Below are 25,227 nucleotides of genomic sequence, written 5' to 3'. Positions count from 1 at the left end.
TTATCCATCTTTCACAAATAAAATTTTCCAAGACATTCAACACCTCTGATAGTACCACAGACACACTCGGCTGGACAAGTGGCAGTGCATTTTCGTTTCCAATGCTCAGTTGGTAGGATCCCTGAGCACAAAATCGGAGAACTGTTGCCAATTTTAGAATATTATGAATAGACTTGACTCCTGTGCATTGCTGCAGCAGTTCATCTGTACTGGATAACAACTTCATGGACGCTTCTTTGGACAGTCTGAAGTTTTGAATAAATCTATAAACAAAACTTATAATTTCAACAATTTAACAAGTTATTTAGAAAGCTACACTTACGTGGTAGAATTCATTTCTCTTATGTAACCAAAGCCCTTTTTACCACATTAGTTAGACCGATACTAGAATACGGATAAATATCTTGCAACCCGCGATATCAAGTGCATGCAGATAGGCTTGAGTCAATACAGAAGCAATTTTTACTTTTTTCTCTAAGGAATTTTCATTGGGACTCTGCGTATAATTTCCACCTTATACTAGTCGGTTAAAGCTTATCAATCTTCCAACTCTCGCTAGTCGTAGAGAAATGCTAGGCGTATTATTCATGACTAAACTACTGAATGGACTGATATCTAGCCCCTTTCTTTTGAACGAAGTAAACTTCAATGTCCCATCACGAGCGTCAAGACATTACAAACCTCTTCTTTTAAAGCAGTGCAGAACTAATTTCGAATTAAATGAACCTTTTCGGTGTTGGTGTCATGATTTTAACTCTTAATTCGAATTCATTTGATATAACGAATTCACTTTTTACTATAAGGAAAACTGGCCTATCCTATCTTAACTCGTAACAAAATAAAAAAAAAATTTAAATATAAAAATAAAATCTTTATATGCTAAAAGCGTTAACTTATTTAAGAATTTACTATATGTATAATTTTCAGCTGTTATGTATATAATACTCAGCTGATGATTTTTATTCTGTAGCTGAGCAGTTTTAGATCTCAGCGCTTAACAAACCTCCGCCTATCAACAACTCGGCAAAACAAAATCCGTGCGTCATGCGGATGCGCCCCTCTTGTCGGTTGGCGGGCTTTGGAGGGTATTAATCCATTGGGTTTATTATTATTATTGTAACGAATTTACTTGCAAATCCTCTTATTTGCAATCCTCTGCTAAGTTCGAATCACTAAACTGTTGAGTAAATAACTCCAATTTTGTAATAACGCAAAATGGTCTTTATTAAAGTACTTCACAATAACACTCAAACTGTGCGACGAATCGCTTGCTTAATAACCAAACTGCTTGACAACTCAAATCAAACTCTACTATTCAAAATAATACTGCTCTTGCTCGCTAGAAAGCGTCTTAGTCGAAACTGCTTGACAACTCAAATCAAACTGAATTCCAGCGCCTCTACAATTGTCGCCTTTTATACTCTTTGAATCCAACCTTCGCATCTTCTAGGCGCTTCCAGCATCTACTAGTCCAGCAGCTCTCAAACTTCTCAGCTGTAACTACAATTGCACAATTTTATAGTTTTTCTCATTGCATACTTATAGGAGTATCTCAGATATATGCATGTGTTTGTGCATTGACTCTCCGCTGCTCAGATACGTACATGGTACATATGTGTAGACGCAACTATTGTTTCGTTTATGTAGATACATAATGATTGATCTATGGATGTGAATTCACGTTACTGCTTAGCATCGGCTTAGATACGATAGCATCGCTCAGTGCTGCTAACATTCGTTACACTGCCCTCCACCTAAGTCTGATCGTCCCCATCAGACAAATCTCTCGAGGTTTCCCAGTGGTTTCTATGCGATAGATGGTATCACTGATATTCTTCACAACTTTGTACGGGCCTTCCCAACTGCACCGAATCTAGGATGGAACACCTTTCCGCCGGTGAGGGTTGTATAACAGTACCAAATCTCCCTCCAAGAAACCTTCCGAATTATTTTCCTTGTCGTACCTGTGTTTCATCTTACTACTCATTATCCTGGATCGTTCCCTCGCACTCTGTTGCTTGGCCAATGAAGAACTACTTCGCAGAGCTTGATCTTGACAGATTGACTTTGCATCATCATTATCGTCTGGACGTTTCACAACAGTAGTGCGCGCTGGCTTGAAACCACCCTTGCATTCTTTCTGAAAATTTCTTTCAGTCGTTTTAGTGCGCCCATTAGGGTTTGTCGATGCTGGTCTTTTTCTCGCAGGTACTCTTAATTTCGCTTTATTTGGCCCATTCGATCCATCAACCTTTGCTCGATCTACTTTCCTTGACTTTCGTGGTCTCTGTCGAATCTCCTCCACCAGCACTCGCTTACTGCTGAACCCTTTCTCCAACTTGAAGTTAAGTGGTATGTCCTGGTTCTTATAGCGCATAATTTTTCTCCGCATATCGATCCTGATGTCATGGTCAACCAAGAAGTCCACTCCCAATATGACTTCATCAACGATCTCCGCCACAACGAATTTGTGTAAAACCATGACCTTCCCAATTAGGACTTCATGGTTATACTCGCCTGTGACCGTACGCAACCTTGCTCCAGGTAATGACTTTACTCTCCTGTAGACCAAATCAAATCGAATCAAGGAATGAGATGCGCCCGTATCTACAGTCAGTACATGTTCTTTGCCCTCCACATTCCCGCTGACGGGAAGCGTGCTTGATTTCGTTCCAATTTGCGACACAGATATTACAGGACATTCAATAGCCGGGGCAAGTTTTCGTTCTTTATATCCGACACGCTCTTGCTCATTTCCGCCAGCTTTGCGTTTACGGCCACCCACATTGTTGGAACTATTAGGACCAAGATCGCAATGACGTGCAATGTGACCTGGGTTGCCGCACTTGAAACATTTAATAACTCCGGCATTCTTCTGTTGAGATCCCTTCAGTGCTTCCAAAATTGTGTCTACCCACTCTGGCCTTTCTACTTCCACACGGAGTGCTTTGAAAACTGGCTTACACAGAAGCGACACTGTTTCCTGAATCAGAGCATGTGATACCGTTTCTGCGAATGTTGGCTTTGGGTTTGCGTATGTAGCTCGCTTTGTTTCGACGTCCCGTTTGCCATTTATAAAGCTCTGAATCTTTACCCTTTCAGTGTATTCCATGGGTGCGTCCGCATTCGCTAAATGTACCAGCCTTTCAACAGCCGAGGCAAACTCCTGCAAAGTCTCGTTCGCTCTTTGGTGACGGTTTTGCAACTCAATTTGGAATATCTGTTTCCTATGCTCGCTTCCATAACGTCGTTCTACAGCAGCCATCAATGCTTCATAACTGTTCCGTTCGTACTCTGGAATCGTCTGTAAGATTTCCGCTGCAGGCCCTTTCAATGCCACGAACAGTGCAGCAACTTTATCTTCCGCATTCCAGTTGTTCACTGCTGCGGTCTTCTCAAACTGTAGCTTGAAGACCTGGAAACGAACAGAACCGTCAAATGATGGTGTTTTTACCTTTGGATTGCTTGCTGAAACAGCTGGGCGGTTTAGTTGTAACTCCTGTATACGACCTCTCAAAGCTTCTATCTCAGCATCAATTTTGTCCTCGAGCTGCACAATTTTTGTACCTGTGCTTCCAGCTTTGATGTTACCCTTGCTTCCTGTGCTTCCAACTGCGAAGACATTTGCGCCACCTGCAATGATAAGCGCTCCTCTTGTGCTTCCATCTTAGATGTTATACGTGTCTCTTGCGACTCCAGTTGGGATGCCATATATGTCTTCTGCTCTTCGAGCTGTGTAGAAATTTGTGTTTCCTGTGCTTTAATCTTCGATGTTATGCGTGTCTCCTGCGATTCCAATTGTGATGTTACTTGCGACGCCATTTCTGAAATGCGTACCTCCTGTGATTCTAGTTGGGATGATATTTGCGACGACATTGATGTTACTGTCGATGTTTGAGCAGCTTTTGCAGCCAATATCATGTTCAAGTCTGTGCTCGTAACTGTCTGCGATGTTTCATTTTTCTCTTCAATTTTTGTTGTTGTCTCGTCCCCATCAGGAAAAAAGACATACTCGTCCACATCAATTCCTTCTGCTTCCATTGCCTCTCGTAGCCGTGCCTGAAGTTCGAGTTTAACGCCGCTTGTATTCATTCCACGGCTCTCCAACTCCTTCAGTTGCTGGATCTTCAATTCACTGAACTTTGCCATGTCCTTGTTGTCCTGCGGAATTTATTCAACAATTCCTCTTCTGACACCAATTGTAACGAATTTACTTGCAAATCCTCTTATTTGCAATCCTCTGCTAAGTTCGAATCACTAAACTGTTGAGTAAATAACTCCAATTTGTAATAATGCAAAATGGCCTTTATTAAAGTACTTCACAATAACACTCAAACTGTGCAACGAATCACTTGCTTAATAACCAAACTGCTTGACAACTCAAATCAAACTCTACTATTCAAAATAATACTGCTCTTGCTCGCTAGATAGCGTCTTAGTCGAAACTGCTTGACAACTCAAATCAAACTGAATTCCAGCGCCTTTACAATTGTCGCCTTTATACTCTTTGATTTCAACCTTCGCATCTTCTAGGCGCTTCCAGAATCTACTAGTCCAGCAGATCTCAAACTTCTCAGCTGTAACTACAATTGCACAATTTTATACATCTTCTAGGCGCTTCCAGAATCTACTAGTCCAGCAGCTCTCAAACTTCTCAGTTGTAACTACAATTGCACAATTTTATAGTTTTTCTCATTGCATACTTATAGGAGTATCTCAGATATATGCATGTGTTTGTGCATTGACTCCGCTGCTCGCATACGTACATGGTACATATGTGTAGACGCAATTATTGTTTCGTTTATGTAGATACATAATGATTGATCTATGGATGTGAATTCACGTCACTGCTTAGAGACGATAGCATCGCTCAGTGCTGCTAACATTCGTTACATTATTATTATTTGAAGCATCCCTCACCCGTCTTCTTCTTCTGGCTAGCTCCAGTAAGCTTTCCTCTTCATCTGACGAATCATGAAACCACAATTCCGTCGTAGTCATACTTTTATTTTTAATATTTGCATTTAATAACTAGTTCTGCTTTTGCTTATTTATTTTATTTTATTTGACAAGGTATTGGAAATGTGCTGTTGTGAAATTTTGAATTTAGCGAAATTCACAATAACGCTTGCCTTCATCGAACGCGCGTCATAATACAGAATGAAAATTCGTTCGATCAACTCTTTCGACCACAGTCGAAGATCGCATTTGTCTCATAATAGCGGCCAAAACCCGCATGAAAATTGCCAACTTTAACTGCATATATTTCCGGACAAAGGTAACATTTTTCTTTTCCGCGTCGATGGACTTCTCTCCCAACATTTTTGGACGCGCATTAACAGTCGACGTCTGTTCTAAACTTTTACTGCATTTCTCAAGCAACTTTTATTTTTAGTCCCTGGATTATAAAAAGGTACATAAATCTATAAGCAATGGCTAGAACTAAAAACTGGAACATCCCTTCATCTGGTCTCCGTATTATTCCTGCCATGTTGCAAGAATTGAACGAATCCAAAAAGTATTCGTACGCTTTGCATTACGCAGTCTGCGCTTCTCGGATCCTGTCCCGACTTATAAAGCTCGTTGCTTATTGATCAACTTAAAATCATTGCAGGACAGGAGGACAATTTTATCGTTGTCGTTCGTTTTCGATTTGTTACGTGGGGTTGTTGATTGCCCTGTGCTCTTGGAGAGGATTTTCATTAATATACCGGCTAGAGCTCTTCGTGCTTCTGAGTTTTTTCATATTGGTGTTCTCAGGGCTCTTTATGCGCGGAATGCTCCAATTACTAGAGCCTTAATTGAGTTCAATAGAATTTCTAAATTTTGTGAGATAGATTTTTCTTGTTCGAAAGATGGCTTTCTGAGTATTTTAAATACTTTTTATAAGTAAGGTAATTTATATTATTATACATTATTAACTACTTTACACTTTTATATTAGCCTATAAGATTCTTTTTTAATTGGCTTAAATAAATAAATAAATAAATAAATAAATAAAAACGCGAGTACTCTATAAATAATGTAAGGAATACTCCTTTGGGAGTATAGGACTGTTCCAAATCTAATCTGTATTCATACAAAAAATGTGCTCCAATTAACATTGAGATGTCCTAGGAGAGGAGTGGGTGATCCCACTCTCGCTTTGTTTGTGAGTATTCCATAGAGTACATACGTGACAGTACTTTCCAAAGTACTTTCACTGTAGTACTCCATGGATCACCTACAGAGGATCATATGCCAAAGTACTAAAGAGGAATTGTGTCGGAAAGAATTATCGAAGTGAATTTAATTTAAAATGAAAGTAAATGAAGAGGGGCAATACAACTTTTATATTTTATACTACAAATATTATTATGTTATTTAGCATTTGCGTGAATAAAGAAACTAATATAATATGTATACATAAAACCAGTGCACTGTTGCATTTTATCAGAGTTGCCAAAGTAAAATTTTATTATTAGTTATTTGCATGCAATATTTTACTTTTGGCAACTCTGTTCGATCGTCATCATGTCGTGATCACTGTCGTTAAAAAACGAGCAATGATCGGCTGATGGTGGTCCGCAAACGCATTGCAAAGGAGTAATGTTAGAGTACTCCAACATGAAGAAAATGGAACACGTAATCCAACAATTTTTGCAGGGATCTTCAGGCGGAATGGCATACATGCTTTGGTTCGAGTGGCTTCGCTTTGACAGCGCCTTAAAGGGCCAATTAAACTTCCTTAGGGGCCAATTAATGGTGGCTTATAACCATAAAACCATAACCAGATAAAACAGCTGGTAGAACCTACCTTATAGAAATCAATGTAATCGATTAATGGTGCCATACCATAACGCTAACGCCTTAACCATATCATAGCCAACCAATTGGTTCTTGGTTTCTCGCCATATCCATAACCTAAAAATATTTGAGTTGGTGAATTTTAATTTTTTGTAGATTTTATTCATTGTTTTGGATAAGTTATGACTAAGAGACTTATTTTTTGTAGAATATGTTTGTAATTTTTTGCGTTTTCTTCATTTTTATGAAATGTTCACGATTTTTATGTTAAGGCACCATTAATCGATCACGTTGGAGATGGTTATGGATATGGGTATGGCGCTAGGGTTAAGGAAGTTTAATTAGCCCTTAAAACTAGAACATCTTAAGGCGGAATGGCATAAATGCTTTGATTCGAGTGGCTTCGCTTTGACAGCGCCTTAAGATAACAAACATACATATACAATTATTTACGTTGAAGCGACCAAAGCGTTTATGTAAAGCCCGATTAACTACCCCTATAACAAAAGAAGTGTTGGCATGTCAACCGACGCTTTGTATGTACGTAAATACATATTTGTTATAATTTAAGTAGTAACAGTGAAATTATACTCATTTCATCATAAATAAATTAAAAAACTAATAAGAAATCCGAATACCCAAGATATCAAAATGGATGTTATTGGCGAAATTAATGAAAAATACTCCGCTTTGGAAGCAGAGATCGATAGCAGGCTAGAAAAAATGTGAGTAACTACATATGTACATAGCTTAACATTCTTTGAATAAAGATTTTAAATGAATTACAACGATTTATTGACATTCAATTAGCAATTGCCTGATAATTTTTGTTGAATGACAAAAATCGACCAGGAAATCTGCAGGTGTAAAGACTCTTTAGGCCTAAAATACGTAAACTGACTTACTTACTTAATTGGCTACTGCATTGGGTTAACTTGCGCCAATATGTAACACCAAGGGAATTTAAATCGCTTTCCACCGGGTCCTTCCAGCGGAGGGGACCGCCCTCTTAAAGCTGGTAGGGGAAACTGGGGTACATTTGACACTTTTTTTTTGAACCCATGGTTCTCGAAGCGTGATTGAACAATAAGAGAAAGAATATTTGCTTTCCACAATGCCATTTTTCAACTTAACAATTTTGGCCGAATTTCTTTCAAGGGACACCGTAGTGCATTTTAATTTAAAAATTTTTGAGAAAAGCCATTTTGTCAAATGTACCCCTGTAACGGGGCACATTTGACTTTAGGAGGGGAAGATTTGACACATATATGCATTTGAAAAATAAAAACGTTTGTGTTGTATTTTATATAAAATAAAATAGTATTTTGTAATTCAGTCTTTTTATTTTTATTGTGCAAAAACAAAATTCAAATATTTCACTTACATGTCCGAAACTAGAAAATATAAATACCAAGAACCAATATATTAAAACTTATTTTATATAATAGTTGGATAAATCCTTCTTAAAAATATATTTTGTACGACAACGTGAAGTAGAAGCAGGATTTTGAGGAATCGGCAGCTTTAGCTCTACCTCACTGCGCATAATTACAGCCAAATCTTCTATTTCTGGTTTAACAAAGACCAAACTTGAAGGTGATGTCTTTCGAAAAAAATTTATGTTAAAAGTGCAGTTGCCAAATGCTTCCATTATTTGACCCACATAGAAGACGGTCTTTTTGATGTTTTCTTGGAATTTAACTAGAACATAATCTCTCACATCCCACTTTTCATCATCAGTTATTTTATGTATTTCCATATCATCTGCCCGAGATTCAAGATAACCTTCATCGTCAGCAGCGAATCCATTAGAATCAATTGTCTCAGCGTAGCTAACATCACTCATACTTTCGTCAGATGATTCCACTTTAATCTGGCGTTTTCTTTTCGGTTGCTTTTTTTTACCTGCGCTGTTTTTTTCTGTGAAAATTTAAGAGTGCGTTTGGCATTATGAAAAGTTTTCTTCATAGTAACCTGCTCAATCCTTCGTTTTTCAGCTGAACACGTTAGGATTCGAGAAGTGGCGTTTCTTGAAGATTTCTTGGACGCATGAAGTTGCGATATAGGCCTGACAGATTCTGGTGTGGCGCATGGCGTAGAATCACTTATGTTGCCCTCTGTGTTCATTATAATATTTTGCGATGAAATAATATCGTCTAACCTTGTAGGAACAACGGGTGCGGCTTGCTCATCTGTAACAGCCTCCAGTGCAAAGGTTTCATCTTGAAAAACCTGGATATTGAGAGGATAAATTCCAGTTGCTTTGAATCCGTTCATTATGTTTTCGGGAGAGAGTGATCTTTGAAATGGTTGTTGGGTTAATGTTGCGATATCGTATATACTGATTTGTTTACCAGGATTTGTGACTAGAAAATCGTAAAGGCTTTGCGACAAAGTTGCTTAAAAGGGCCGAAAACTGATACATCCAGTGGTTGAAGACGATGGGAAGTATGTGGAGGAAAAGAAAGTAATACAATTCCGGCATCTGCGCAATAGTTAATGCTCTCTAAACTGCAATGTGATGCATGATTATCAAGTAGAATTAGAATGGGATTTTCAGTCGAACAATTCGTAAATTTTTGAATGTGTTTCAGCACATTCACAAAGACTTCTGAAATCATCCATCCGGATTTTGTATTCATTGCCAATGAACCCGGCATGCATCCACTTCTGAATCTTTCACTAAAACGTACACGAGGAAATATATAAACTGGAGGCAAACGATTTCCGCAAGCGTTAACTATGCCGACGATTGTTACCAAACTGCCACGTTCAGCGGAAGATGCTTGAGAAACCGAACGTTGTCCCTTTGCAGCATAAATCTGCAGAGATGAAATATAATATTTGCGCAAATTAGCATAATGTTTCCAAATAAACTAAAAATACTCTCAAACGTATAAATACCATAATAATGATTAATTGACGCTTAACCGCCTTAGCGATTTTGGCCGTTACGTACTTATAACTATTTTTTTATCTTAATAGGCTCCATCACCGTAGTTATGCCACTTTCGTCCAAATTATAGATATCCTTTGCTTGGAATGAATATTTTTCATATATCGAAGCAAGGTTTATGAAAAAGCTTTCCACTGCTGATTTAGTAAAGCGACGTAGTCTTGCCAAACTGATCTTTTCAGGTTTACGTAGGGAGATAGAAGGGTTTCTTTTAAGAAATCCGTAAAGCCAATCATCTCCAGCTTCTTTTGATTTCTCCCAAGTAGTGAGAACAATAATATTGACTGCTTTAGCGTAGTCATACGCAAACTTTTTTAAAGTTTGATACGATAAGCCATAAGAATAAAAAGCACATTTCTTGAAGTATTCACAAATATCGATTTCTTGTTGTTTAGTAAATGTCTGATTTGCTGTGCATTTCAATTGGTATTTGAAAGGATCTTCAGAGCTGCTGTCATTTCCAGAATCGGAGATTTCGCCTGAAGGTAATTTTTTTCTCAAACGCATGATTAGGGTTGTTCTTTTTATTCCATATTTGATTGCAGCTGAAGTTTGAGTCTCTCTCCCATTTCTGATATCTCTTATTGCGTTGCTAATATTTTTTTCGTTTATAGCACACCGATTAGTCTTCTTTTTGTAATTACGAACCATATTTCCTAAATATTAACCGAAAACTAGATACCGGTACACTCACTATATACATAATAAGAACTAAGATGGGGTACATTTGACAATAGTCAAAGAATGTCGATGGAAAGGAGCGTGTACTGACTGTAGATACGGGCGCATCTCATTCCTTAATCCGATCTGACTTGGTCAACAGGAGACTAAAACTGTTACCAGGAGCAAGGTTGCGTACGGTCACTGGCGAGTATAACCAAGTGCAGGGAGAAGTGGTATGTGAAGTCTTGATTGGGAAGGTCACAGTTCTACACAAATTCATTGTGGCGGAGATCGTTGGTGAAGTCATATTGGGAGTGGACTTCTTGGTTGACCATGACATCAAGATCGATATGCAGAAAAGGGTGATGCGTTATAAGAACCAGGATATACCACTTAACTTCAGTTTGCAGAAAGGATTCAGTAGTAATCGAGTACTGGTGGAGAAGACTCGACAAAAACCAGGGAAGTCAAAGGCAAAGGTTAATAGATCGAATGGGCCAAATAAAGCAAAATCAAAAGTACCTGCGAGAGAAACACTGGTATTGACAAAACCTAAAAGACGCAGGAAAACGAAGCAACGAATTTCCGAGAAAGAATGCGAGGGTAGTTTCAAGCCGGAGCGCACTGCTGTTGTGAAACGTGGGAACGATACTGATTATGCGAAGCCAATCCGTCAAGCGCAAGCTCTACGAAGTAGTTCATTGGACAAACAACAGAGTGCGAAGGAACGGCCCAGGGTAATGAGTAGTAAGATCAGACACTTGCATGACAAGAACTTTAATTCGGAAGGTTTCTTGGAGGGAGATTTGGTACTGCTATACAACCCTCACCGGCGAAAAGCTGTTCCATCCAAATATCGGTGCAGTTGGGAAGGCCCGTACAGAGTTGTGAAGACGATCAGTGATCTACGGCATACAAGCAATTGGGAAACCAAGAAATAGAAGAGTAGTACATTTGGCAATGCTAGCAGCGTTTAGATCGAGAGATTTGTCTGATCGGGAAGATCAGACTTAGGTGGAAGGCAGTGTGACGAATATGAGTGACACTAAGTGATACTCACATCCCTAGTCTGATGTTAAGTAAATAAAGTAACAACAACAATAAAGCAGACCGTCACTTGTATCTACATAAGCGAGTCAATCATTATGTCTACACATATGTAGGTACACGCAGCTGAAAAGCAAGGCACAACCACATGCATATATCTGAGATACTCCTGAAAGTATGCAATGAGAGAAGCTATAAAATCGTGCAATTGTAGTTACAGCTGAGAAGTTTGAGAGCTGATGGCCAACTAGTAGATTCTGGAAATGGAAGCGCCTAGAAGTTGCGAACGAGGAAATCAGAGAGTATAAAAGCAGCAAATGTAGAGGCGCTGGGATTCAGTTTCATTTGAGCTATCAATCAGTTTGGTTATTAAGCAAGCTATTCGTTGCAAAGTATAAGTGTTATTGTGAAGGACTTTAATAAATGCCATTTTTCCATTATTCAATATTGGAGTTATTTATTCAACAGTTTAGCGATACGAACGTTAGCAGAAGATTGCAAATAAGGGAAATTGCAGTAAATTCGTTACAATATGTTTGATCCCAACATCGGCAGGGACAATGTCCTAGAACGTCACGGCTTATCTGTCCGGTCAGGCGATGCAAACCTAGAAATCATCAACATCTACATCCCTTCTGCCACCTGCTGCCCCAGTGGATACCGCCTTAATATTAGCGCCTTACTCACTGGCGATAATCGCATTATCTTAGGCGATTTCAATGCCCATCACGACCTATGGCATTCAAACTTGCAGGCGGACAGCAGGGGTGAGATGTTGGCTGATCAAGTAGAAGAAACGACGTTCTGCACAATAAAAAGAGACGCCGCCACTCGTATGGTAGGAAGATGTCACCACCTGTCAATACTTATTTCCCTCGAGCGTACCGCCTACTTCATCGTCACCGAAAAACGCACTTTCATAAACTTTAAAAAGGGAAAGTGGGATGAATATAAATCCTTTACAGACAGCCGCTTTGATGCCCTCCCTATCCCGACTGATGCTCGCGATGCGTGCTTTCCGCAAGGTCATTGAATCTGCCTCGGCTCGCTTTATTCCCGCCGGAAGAATTCCCGAAATTCGGCCTCATTTTCCGGCGGAGGCCGCAAATTTGGCGAGAAAACGTTACCTTATAAGACAGCTCGATCCCGGCGACATACAAATATGGGCTATAAACCAACGCATCAGATTGCTTGTGGATGAACACAAGCGGGAGAAATGGGAGGACCATCTAAGTCGTTGTAACCTCTCTGCCAGTGTGGGTAAGCTTTGGTCCACCGCAAAGTCCCTACCGAATCCGTCCAAGCACAACGCCAAAATTTTCATCGCCTTTGGCGATAAAGTGCTGTCGGATGCGGAAAAATGCGCGAGCACTTTTTGCCGACAATATATAACGCATTCTACGGTTGACAAAGTTAGACGGAGGGCCAACAGACACGCACATAAACATAAATTCAGCGCGTCCCCAATTACCATCACCGCCAAAGAGGTTGACGATGCCAACGGTCAAGCTAAGCCATCTAAAGCAGTGGGCCCAGACGGCATAGCCAGGCCGATGCTTAAAAGCCTAGGAAAAGAGGGCTTCAAATATTTAGCACATGTCTTCAACCAGTCTCTGTCCACCTTTGTCATCCCCGATAAATGAAAAATAGCCAAGGTGGTCCCGCTACTGAAGCCTGAGAAACCAGCTAACATAGAGTCATATCGCCCGATATCCCTCCTATCGCCAGTAGCCAAGACGCTTTAAGCCATTTTGTTCCCCTACTTCAAAGCAAATTTGCAGCTAGTCTGTCATCCGCATGGCTTTAGAAAACTCCATAGCGCCACCCCCTCGCTAAATGCCATTAGCACCCAGATAAATTGCGGTTTAAATCAAAGCCTCCACCATAGAACAGTACTCGTTGCGCTAGACCTATCAAACGCTTTTGATACGGTCAACCATGGCACGTTACTGCAAGACCTGGAAGGGTCTACCCTTCCCCCAAGTCTTAAAAGGTGAAGCGCAAATTATCTGGGTGGCCCGCACACATCGGTGGAATTTAGGAACGCAACATCAAAACCAAGAAGAATTAAACAAGAATTATCAAAGCTAACTTCGCCACCATAAGGAGTTACTACCGTTTCCTACGCCGATGACTGCACAATTATGGCCACAGCCCCAGGCCCACAGATCGATGAGCTTTGTAACAAAATAAACGGCTTCCTCCCTGACCTCTCCAGTTTTTTCACCACGCGAAACCTGGCATTATCACCGACTAAATTCTCCGCGACCTTATTCACGTCCCAAATGTCAACCATTTTGAACATCCACGTCGATGACCTGTTGAAACTGCAAGTTTCCTTGGACACCCGTTAGAGCACATTGATGACAATTTGTGGTTGGTCGCACCTATTGGATATGGCGAAGCATTGCTACAACAACAAGAACAACATGGCACTACGCTACCGACTGTCCTACACCCCAAAATCTTGAGTGTGTCGTTTGATCAGGACCTACATTTTGGTGAGCATGCAGCCGCAATTGTATCGAAAATCCAGAGCCGTAATAAAATCCTCAAATCTCTTGCTGGCAGAACTTCGGCAAAAGATAGAGAAACGCTCATTACCACTTACAAAGCATTTGGCCAGCCGATTGCATGCTACGCGTCCCCGATATGGTCGCCAAGCCTAAAGACTACTCACTGGAAGAAGCTACAGGCCTGTCAAAATACTGCCCTCAGAATCGCCACGGGTTGTCTTCTTATGCCCCCAGAACACCATCTACATAATGAGAGGAGAATACTCCCCATCAGGGAGAGAAATGAAATGCTAACCAAACAGTTCCTGCTGAATACCCAGAAATCTGGCAGCCCAACAGGCATCTGATTGATGAGCCAACACCGCCAAGGGTCTTAAGGAGCCATCTCCGTAAGCATTATGACGAAATATGGCACCTGAGAATACAGCCGTGTGAAACCAAAAAACACAAGCAGGTCCTCAGTGAACTCCACAAACAGGCGTCGGACCTCTATGTGAGGAATTGCCCGGTGAATCCTGTACTCAAAGAACAATACCCAAAAACTTGCAGAAGAGGAACGCACACTCCCTAGGGAAATGAGAGTCACTCTAGCTCAACTTTGACCTGGATACTGTAACAGGTTAAACTCTTACCTATCCAGAATCAATCCCACATGATACCAACCATCTATTCAATTGTAGTGTGGAACCAACGCCTCTAACACCACTGCCATTATGGTACAAATAGCAAATTTCCTTGGACTCCCGTTAGAGTATATTGATGACAATTTGTGATCGGTCACACCTATTGGATGGGGCGAAGCACTGCTACAACAACAACAACGACAGGGGATAGTGGCGAGACGTTCGTCCACATGCGATAGTATTTTGCCAGGAAGTCTCTCTACCACAACGAATCCAACGTCGAAACTTCGCTTCTTTACATGGCCACTCCAGTGCCTAAATATCACAACTTTCGATTGCCCTTTTTCTGGAACGAATATTGCAAGTGTATGCCCTAAAATCACTGTCCAGCATACAACCAACTCAGCGGAGATAGAAGTATTACTGGCATGTTTGTATAGCGAGCTGGCGGCTACCGTGGTGTGGCAGTGGCGTGCTCCGCCTACTACACCGAAGATAGTGGGTTCAACTTCCGGTCAAAGCAACATCGATTTTAAATTAGAAAAATGCCTTTCTAGGAGGGGTCACCCCTCGGCAGTTATTTGGCAAACACTCCGAGTATATTTCTGCTATGAAAAACTCAGTGAAAATTCATCTGCCGTTCGGAGTTGGTATAAAACATGTAGGTCCCGTCCCGTCAATTTGTAAAAAAAATGAAAAGGAGCACGACGTAAATTTGAAGAGAAGCTCGGCCTTAGATCTCTTCGGAAGTTATCGTGCCTTTCATTTATTTATTTATTTGTATAGCGAGCCGCTTGATCCAATACAGACACCCGCTGCAGCCGCACCACCTGTGCCGATGGAAATATATAAACGCTTTTGCTTGGAAAGAAAATACTTCAGAATTCTTTTTTTAATTATTTTCTTGTAAGCCAAACTTAAATTGATTTTATTTGGAAGTTTGTTTTTTCTTTTCAACAATTTTTTTTTCTATGAGTTAATCGGGGATTGCCCGTATTGCTTTAAATGTATGAAAACATTTATTTGAAGCAATTTTTAATTTTATAATTTATTTAATAATTTGGGAAAAATCTAAACAACGTGACATCCGGACACATGATTCATGATCAGGACGGACAAGGCGACAGCTGTTTCGATTATACCTTGTAAATCTCTTCTCTTCTGCTAGAACTCGATACATTAAGAGGAGGAGGTGAAAAGGAAGTTTGTTTATTTCTTATTCCTAATTTTCAATCCGATTTGGCAATACACTTCCAAAATCTCAAGATATCTGCAAAAGTATCACAAGTACAAAAATTGCGATTATGAAAACAAAACTAAACATTTTCTACTTAGTGTGTTTAGATGTTTTGAATAGACATTCAAAGTATATTTTTGGACTCGGATTTTATAAAGATGATGGGAAGGAAAGCATGCGGTAATGGTTTTACTATAGGTTTGGTCTACACAGTGATTCAAAGTTAAAATTTAGGGTTTAAGACACGCTACAGTCTTCATTTGTCATCCGATTTTAATAACTTTGGTTTTAAATGAAAACATTTTGAATAGTATTGTTAAGACTAATTTTTGAATTTTTGTTTGTTTATATGTATGTATATGGGGCAACGCTATTCAGCTGAGCGTAGCAAGAAACCAGCAACACTCATTTTATACTTTTTAACATTTTAGTTTTATGAAACCCTTTCATTTTTCCGTTATTCATTCTTCTTATTTTTCACTTGGTAAATTAAACACACGTTTTTTGTAAAACTCTAAAAAGAATTTCTATTTAATCATTGGTACGAGAAATATTGGTAAGACTAAAGTGGTGACCCGGTATAGGATTAACACTCAATATAATGGGAGGAAACAACGACAATGAAAATGCTCAACCACTCCCACTGGCAAACACGCAGCCGGTAAGCAATCAAACACAACCTCAAAATGTTTTGCAAACTACGCCAATGCAAAATACTCTGCCGGAGTTTCACGTGGATGCAGCAGTAGTTCCGCGTATTAATCCACCAAGTATGACAGAAACTAATATTGAATCATATTTCTTATCCCTCGAATTCTGGTTTGCGGCTACCGGAGTTACCAACGATAACAGAAAGTACAATTTAGTTATGGCGCAGGTATCGCCAAATAAATTGACAGAGTTAAAGTCCATAATTGATGCTACACCCCAGCTAAATCGCTATGAGTACATCAAATCTAAACTCATAGCACACTTCGCGGACAGTCAACAACGAAGAGTGCAACGTGTTCTCTCTGATATGCCATTGGGCGATTAAAACCTAGCCAACTTTTCAACGAAATGCGCCGCGTAGCTGGGAGCGCACTTTGTGAAACCGTACTCGTAGACTTGTGGGCATCACGTTTGCCACCACACGCCCAAGCCGCAGTTATCGCCTTTAAAGGTGACATAGCAGATAGGGTTACAATTGCCGATGCTATTGTCGACTCTCTCAATTTTCGACAAATTAATGCGATCGGCGCTTCAAGCACATCTACGCCTCCGGCCGCTCAAAAGAACGAATCCATTGCATTGCAGGAACTACAGCAACAAATAGCCCAACTCACAAAACGATTTGAGTCCATGTCAGATCGTAGACCGAGAAGCCGCAGTCGAAGCAGACGTGATCATCAACGCAACACGCACAAGGAAGCGAACCGTGCAAACGATTTGTGTTGGTATCACCATCGATTCGGTGCAAGTGCACGGAAGTGCAAAGCACCTTGCACGTTCAACAAACGCGAGACGACGCAATGACTATACAAAACAGAGACTGCAACGCACACTCGCGACGTACAACAAGCAGTCATACATCGCCTCAAACTATACGATAATCTTTCAAATTACCAATTTTTAATAGACACTGGAGCAGATGTTTCAGTCATTCCACGGAGCTTACGTACTAGTAAACTCTAACCTTCAACGGTAAAACTTTTCGCTGCTAACGGCACGCCAATAAAAGTCTACGGTGAGGTTCTTCTTAAAATAAATTTAGGCCTACGGCGCGAGTTTCTCTGGAATTTCCTCATCGCCGACGTAACATGTGGAATAATAGGGGCCGATTTTTTAAGCCATTTCGGGCTACTAGTCGACTTAAGGCAAAAGCGCTTAGTTGACAATCTAACATCTCTGATCACACCCGGGAAGCTCGTACATAGCAATGTTTTATCCATCAAAACATTCGACGCACAGTGCGCTTACGCAAGCCTGCTCAAAGAATTCGGAAACCTAACACGGTTGGCTCAGTTAGGAAGCCCTGCAAAATCAACAGTAGTGCATCATATAGAGACCCATGGACCTCCAGTATCCGTACGAGCCAGACGTCTCTGTTCGGATAAGTTAGCAGCAGCAAAGGCAGAATTCGACAATTTGATAAAGTTAGGTATCTGTCGGCCATCAAGTAGCAGTTGGGCTAGTCCTCTCCACATGGTGAGGAAAGCAGATGGTACATGGCGTCCTTGCGGTGATTTTAGAGCTCTAAACAGCAAAACAATCCCTGACAGATACCCTATACCATACCTGCAGGATTTTACCAGCAATTTATGTGGTAAGTCTGTATTTTCTAAAGTCGTCTTGCAAAAAGCCTTTCACCAGGTCCCCGTAAACCCCCCGAGGATGTGCCAAAAACGGCGATCATCACCCCATTTGGCCTCTTCGAATTTATGTTCATGCCATTTGGGCTGCGGAATGCAGCACAAACTCTACAGAGGCTTATTCACGGAGTCCTACGTGGGCTCGACTTTGTCTTTAGGTACATGGACGACATTTGCGTAGCGTCATCGTCCCCTGCCGAACATTTATTGCACCTTCGCCAGCTTTTTGAGCGTTTAGAGAAGCACAACCTAAAAATAAATGCTACGAAATCTGTGTTCGGTAAATCAGAAATCACATTTTGGGGCATACTGTCTCCTCTGACGGCGTCAAGCCACTGCAGCAACGCGTTCAGGCAATTCAAGAGTTTAAGAGACCAACAACCGTAGCAGAGCTTAAGCGTTTCCTTGCTACAATAAACTTTTACAGACGGTTCATCCCACATGCTGTCGAGACGCAATTACCTCTGTTGGCCATGTGCCCCGGGAATGTAAAAAACGACCGTTCAAAGCTCAGATGGACGGATACAGCTATAACTGCCTTCGAAAAATGCAAAACCCAGCTTATGAATGCTGCTCTCTTAGCACACCCATCAAAATACGCAGAAATGTCCTTGTGGGTCGACGCATCGGATAATGCAGCAGGTGCTGTTTTGCATCAGGTTACAGCTAGGAATCTCGAACCACTTGGATATTTCTCGAAAAAGTTCGATAAAACACAGATCCGTTACAGCACATACGACCGAGAACTTACAGCGATGTTCTTAGCAGTGCGTCATTTTAAGTACATGCTGGAAGGGCGAACATGCCACATTTACACCGACCACAAACCACTAATTTATGCATTTCATAAGAACTCGGAGAAGACATCGAGCAGGCAAGCTCGGCAGTTAGACTACATATCCCAGATAACAACCGACATTCGACACGTCGAAGGGAAAAACAATGTAGCAGCTGACATGTTCTCAAGAATCGCAACGCTTAACGCAAGAGGCATAGACTACGACAAGTTAGCAGCTGATCAACAAACACGAAGAGCTACAGCGGCTGCGTCAAGGCAGCGCAAACTCGTCGCTACAGCTTAAGTTATTCAGCGTCCCCGGTAGTAACAAGCAAATAATCTGCGACTGTTCAACAGGTAACATCAGACCATTTATTACCAAAAAATTTCGCGCAGCCGTCTTAAAGACAACACATGGTTTATGTCACCCAGGCACACGTGCTACAGCAAAATTGGTTTCCAGCAGATTCGTTTGGCCAGGTATCCAGCGTGACAGCAAAGCCTTCGCTCGGTCATGTATGCAATGCCAAAAAGCTAAAGTTACTCGGCACACGTTCTCGCCACTCATGCGATATGAATCGGGTCATACGCGGTTTGACCACATCAACGTCGACGTTGTAGGGCCATTTCCTCTTCACAACGGCAATCGTTACGCCTTCACCATCATCGATCGCTTTTCCAGATGGCCAGAGGCAGTTCCAATTCCAGATATGACAGCTACAACTATTGCTAAAGCACACATAACTAATTGGATCGCCAGGTTCGGAGTACCTACCACTATAACTTCGGATCAAGGGCGACAATTTACATCCACGTTATTTAAGGAGCTAACTAAATCACTCGGAATAATGCATTTAAAAACAACAGCCTATCACCCGCAGGCTAACGGGATAGTGGAGAGATGGCACCGAACATTAAAAGCTTCCATCCTCTGCATCGACTCAGAACGCTGGACTGATTTCCTACCGACTATTCTACTAGGTTTACGCACCGTCTACAAAGAGGATCTAGGAGCATCACCTGCTGAATTAACCTATGGTACAGCATTGCGAATCCCATCGGAATTTTTCACACACAACAGTCAAATTAAAACGCAATCCGACTTCGTTACCGAGCTTAGAGAGGTAATGAATTCCATCAGTCCCACCGAAACAGCGTGGCATGGAAAAAAGAAAATGTTTCTCCACCCGGATCTATCAACTTGCGAGCACGTATTTATGCGGAACGATTCAGTACGTCCATCATTTTCAAAACCGTACGAAGGACCTTACAAGGTAATGTCGAAATCAGATAAATACTATAAGATCATCGTAAGAGGTAAACCAGTCTACATTTCCATCGACAGACTGAAGCCAGCGTACTTGCCCACGGAAGACGTATCGCCACAAAGCAAAAGGTGTCGAACCTTGTCGACTGGGTCAGAACCACGGCGGGTAAAATTTGTTCCATACAAACCACAATAAACGGTTCACCCAGTCTAAGGGGGGATACTGTGGCAACGCTATTCAGCTGAGCGTAGCAAGAAACCAGCAACACTCATTTAATACTTTTTAACATTTTAGTTTTATGAAACCCTTTCATTTTTCCGTTATTCATTCTTCTTATTTTTCACATGGTAAATTAAACACACGTTTTTTGTAAAACTCTAAAAAGAATTTCTATTTAATCATTGGTACGAGAAATATTGGTAAGACTAAATATATATTTGTTTTAGTGCGAAGTGCTCGAATCTGGCAAATTTTGAAACTAACTCATACTCCTGCTTATTCTTATGAATTTTATTAAACAAAAACTAGTTCAAAATAATTGTAGAGACAACTCAAAAGTGAAGATGGGCCAGATGAAGTATTTATTCTCATCTAAGAATGGAGGAATGAGAAAAGTAGACCTGGATTTCGATACGATTTTTAATCGATCTTTTTTCGAAGAATGAAGAATCGAAATTTTTTTCTAGAATTGTTCGACTTTTTTAGCGTTCGCAGTTTTGATAATCTTACAGTTATAATAGGAACAATTTAATATTGATTAATCAAAATGGGCAGAAAATATATTTATTGTAATTTTTTATAAAATTTACCTTCACTGGCTCATATTCATAGTCAAAATAAAATAGTTTGGACCGTATTTAGAACCATACACCATGACTATGCGCCATTGTGTTGGTGAATTCTATTAGCGCTCCACCACCTAGACGGTTTTGGCGTTGCATAAAAAATCACGCCAGCATCCCTGTTTCAACATAACCGACACCAAGGGAGATCAAGTATCTTACTGGAGGCCTCCCCCATCGTCGGCTTCCAAATACGGGCGCCGATAGGTATACTATCTGTGCCAGAGCGTCTTCGTGCATTCCCACAACATGACGTAACGGTCGCAATCACGGCGAAGACCATAAATCGTCGCCAGGACTTTTCTCTCGTACACTGGTCCATCCCATTGCTTTCCGACACGGTTCATGATTCCGATCCTTACATTAGAATAGGTACGATGTGAGATTTGTAGAGCATTAATGACAAGAGTTTATCTCTGTTTAATTTCTAAGCTAGCATTGCAGAGAAGGCAGAATTTACTCAAGAAATTTCTGCGTAAAAAATAGAATATCCTAAACAAAAATTGGACATGCTACTTGGTACCTGAAGTTTATTTCTCTACTACTGTTATAAATTAATTTTAAAAAGCACAAAATTAATGATATTTCAGTATGAAAAACTCTAATTAATAATCCCAATCCTATGGGAGGACCAAGTGGAGAACCAGTGGTACCCCTTGATTTGCGAGCTTGCGCCAGAAACTGTCGAACGGTGAAAACCGTGTAACAAATTAAGCAGCAATCAACTTTTTATACTCAGCTGAGCAAAGCTGACGGTAATCCGTAACGGCATAAACTAATCGAGATAGATATAGACTTCTATATATCAAAATGATCTGGGCGAAAAAAGAAATTCATTTAGCCATGTCCGTCCGTCCGTCCGTAAACACGATAACTTGAGTAAATTTTGAGGTATCTTGAGAAAATTTGGTATGTAGGTTCCTGGGCACCCATCTCAGATCGCTATTTAAAATGAACGAAATAGGACCATAACCACGCCCACTTTTTCGATATCGAAAATTTCGGAAAACCGAAAAAGTGCGATAATTAATTACCAAAGACAGCTAAAGCGATGAAACTTGGTAGGTGGGTTGACCTTAGGACATAGAATAGAAAATTAGTTAAATTTTGGCATGGCACCGCCCACTTTTAAAAGAAGGTAATTTCAAAGTTTTGCAAGCTGTAATTTGGCAGTCGTTGAAGATATCATAATGAAATTTGGCAGGAACGTTAATCCTATTACTATATGTGTGCTAAGGAAAAATTAGCAAAATCGGATTACGAACACGCCCACTTTAAAAAAAAATTTTTTTTAAACAATTGTTTTTGTTTTTATCGGCCTATTGATAAATGATTCAAGGTTCGATTCGAGCTCAAGGCCAGAACAATAATTTTTTTCTAATGATAATTATTGTTATTTTTTAATTTTTCTAAATTTGAAAAATTGTATTTTGTTTTTGGAATAGTAAGTAGAAAATTTTTCTCAGACAACCTGCTATAGCTGCGCAGATAGATCCATTTCGAAGGGTGCTAAGCCTTCATCATCAGTACGCTTTAGGCATGCTGCGCTAACCATTTAGCTATACAGCGGTGGTTTGTTTGACTGGCAAATTTCCTACTTCTATTCCTTTTTACCAACTATATTTATTCAGTGTTGCGCCATCTGGTGCAAATCACTGATAATGCTGGATTTTTTGTTTATTGTCAATTACTTTGTTTGACATTCCCAAGTGCTCATGGTTTATTAACAATTGTTTTTGTTTTTATCGGCCTATTGATAAATGATTCAAGGTTCGATTCGAGCTCAAGGCCAGAACAATAATTTTTTCCTAATGATAATTATTATTATTTTTTAATTTTTCTAAATTTGAAAAAAAGAAAATTATTGTTCTGGCCTTGAGCTCGAATCGAACCTTGAATCAATTTTTTTTTAAAGTCAAATTTTAACAAAAAAATTGAATATCTTTACAGTATGTAAGTAAATTATGTCAACATTCAACTCCAGTAATGATATGGTGCAACAAAATACAAAACTAAAAGAAATTTTCAAAATGGGTGTGCCTCCGCCCTTTTTCATTTAATTCGTCTAGAATACTTTTGATGACATAAATCGAACAAATATTACCTTTTGAAATTTCGTAGAGGCATAGATTTTATGACGTTAACTGTTTTCTGTGAAAATGGGCGAAATCGGTTAAAGCCACGCCCAGTTTTTATACACAGTCATTCGTCTGTCCTTCCGCTCGGCCGCTAACACGATAAATTTAGCAAAAATCGACATATCTTTACTAAACTTAGTTCACGTACCTATCTGAACTCACGTTATCTTGGTATAAAAAATGGCAGAAATCCGACTATGACCACGCCCACTTTTTCGATATCGAAAATTACGAAAAATGAAAAAAATTCCATAATTCTATACCAAATACGAAAAAAGAGATGAAACATGGTAATTGGATTGGTTTATTGACGCAAAAATAAGTTTAGAAAAAACTTTGTAAAATGGGTGTGACACCTACCATATTAAGTAGAAGAAAATGACAAAAGTTCTGGAGGGCCAAATCAAAAGCCCTTGGAATCTTGGCAGGAATACTGTTCCTGGTATTACATATATAAAGAAATTAGCGTTACCCGACAGATGATGTTCTGGGTCACTCTGACCCACATTTTGGTCAATATCTCGAAAACGCCTTCGCATATACAACTAAGGGGCACTCCCTTTTAAAACCTTCATTAATACCTTTAATTTGATACCCATATCGTACAAACACATTCTAGAGTCACCCCTGGTCCACCTTTATGGCGATATCTCGAAAAGGCGTCCACCTATAGAACTAAGGCCCACTACGTTTTAAATAATCATTAACACCTTTTATTTGATATCCATATCGTACAAACACATTCTAGAGTCACCCCTGGTCCACCTTTATGGCGATATCTCGAAAAGGCGTCCACCTATAGCACTAAGGCCGACTCCCATGTAAAATACTCATTAACACCTCTCATTTGATACCCATATCGTACAAACACATTCTAGAGTCACCCCTGGTCCACCTTTATGGCGATATCTCGAAAAGGCATCCACCTATAGAACTAAGGCCCACTCTCTTTTAAAATACTCATTAACACCTTTCATTTGATACCCATATCGTACAACCACATTCTAGAGTAACTCCTGGTCCACCTTTATAGCGATATCTCGAAAAGGCGTCCACCTATAGCACTAAGGCCCACTCCCTTTTAAAATACTCATTAACACCTTTCATTTGATACCCATATCGTACAAACACATTCTAGAGTCACCCCTGCTCCACCTTTATGGCGATATCTCGAAACGGCGTCCACCTATAGAACTAAGGCCCACTCCCTTTTAAAATACTCATTAACACCTTTCATTTGATACCCATATCGTACAAACACATTCTAGAGTCACCCCTGGTCTACCTTTATGGCGATATTTCGAAAAGGCGTCCACCTATAGCACTAAGGCCCACTCCCTTTTAAAATACTCATTAACACCTTTCATTTGATACCCATATCGTACAAACACATTCTAGTGTCACCTCTGGTCCACTTTTATGGCGATATCCTGAAATGGCGTCCACCTATAGAACTATGGCTCACTGCGTTTTAAAATATTCCTTAATACCATCCATTTGAAACCGATGTCATACAAACACATTCCAGGGTTACCCTAGGTTAATTTTGCTAAATGGTGATTTTCCTTATTTTGTCTCCAAAGCTCTCAGCTGAGTATGTAATGTTCGGTTACACCCGAACTTAGCCTTCCTTACTTGCTTCGATTCGATTCAATCGATTAAATCGATTTTGTTTGAGAATCGAATCGAAAAAATTGCTTTTTCAAAAAATCGAATCGAATCCAGCTCTACTGAATAGGCAATTAAAAAGTCCTCTCTCCACGAACAAAAAACGGCGTACGACTCGGAATAATGGGCGGTGTAAGAAGTGGAGATGCCACTTGCAGTACTCAATAAAATAGTTCTACTGAATATGTATGATCTTACCCGTGATGACAATGGTGTATATCGCCGAAGCTTTATGGATGGGCCTTTTCGCAGACATGACCGTATCATGAAAATGTAAGAAGACGCTCATGTTCTGAGGATATTCCTATCGGCAAACTTATTTGAAAGCATTGCGTAGGGAGTATTATTATTACT

The 25,227-nt window shown here is 40.1% G+C and overlaps 1 protein-coding gene across 1 annotated transcript in view; it reads left to right on the top strand.

The window, feature by feature from the left end:
- The first annotated feature begins 6,004 nt into the window (after positions 1–6,004).
- LOC137242570 (uncharacterized) overlaps positions 6,005–25,227 on the top strand; it is a 125,943-nt gene continuing 106,720 nt past the window's right edge. The window contains exon 1 of the mRNA XM_067769848.1: positions 6,005–7,511. Coding sequence (XP_067625949.1) covers positions 7,438–7,511 — 74 coding nt within the window. The 5' untranslated portion in view covers positions 6,005–7,437. The remainder of the gene's footprint in view (positions 7,512–25,227) is intronic.

Source organism: Eurosta solidaginis, chromosome 2, assembly GCF_040869045.1.
Source record: "Eurosta solidaginis isolate ZX-2024a chromosome 2, ASM4086904v1, whole genome shotgun sequence".
NCBI lineage: Eukaryota > Metazoa > Arthropoda > Insecta > Diptera > Tephritidae > Eurosta > Eurosta solidaginis.
The sequence above is the reverse complement of the archived record's forward strand: the minus strand, read 5'-3'. Positions and strand labels throughout refer to the sequence as shown.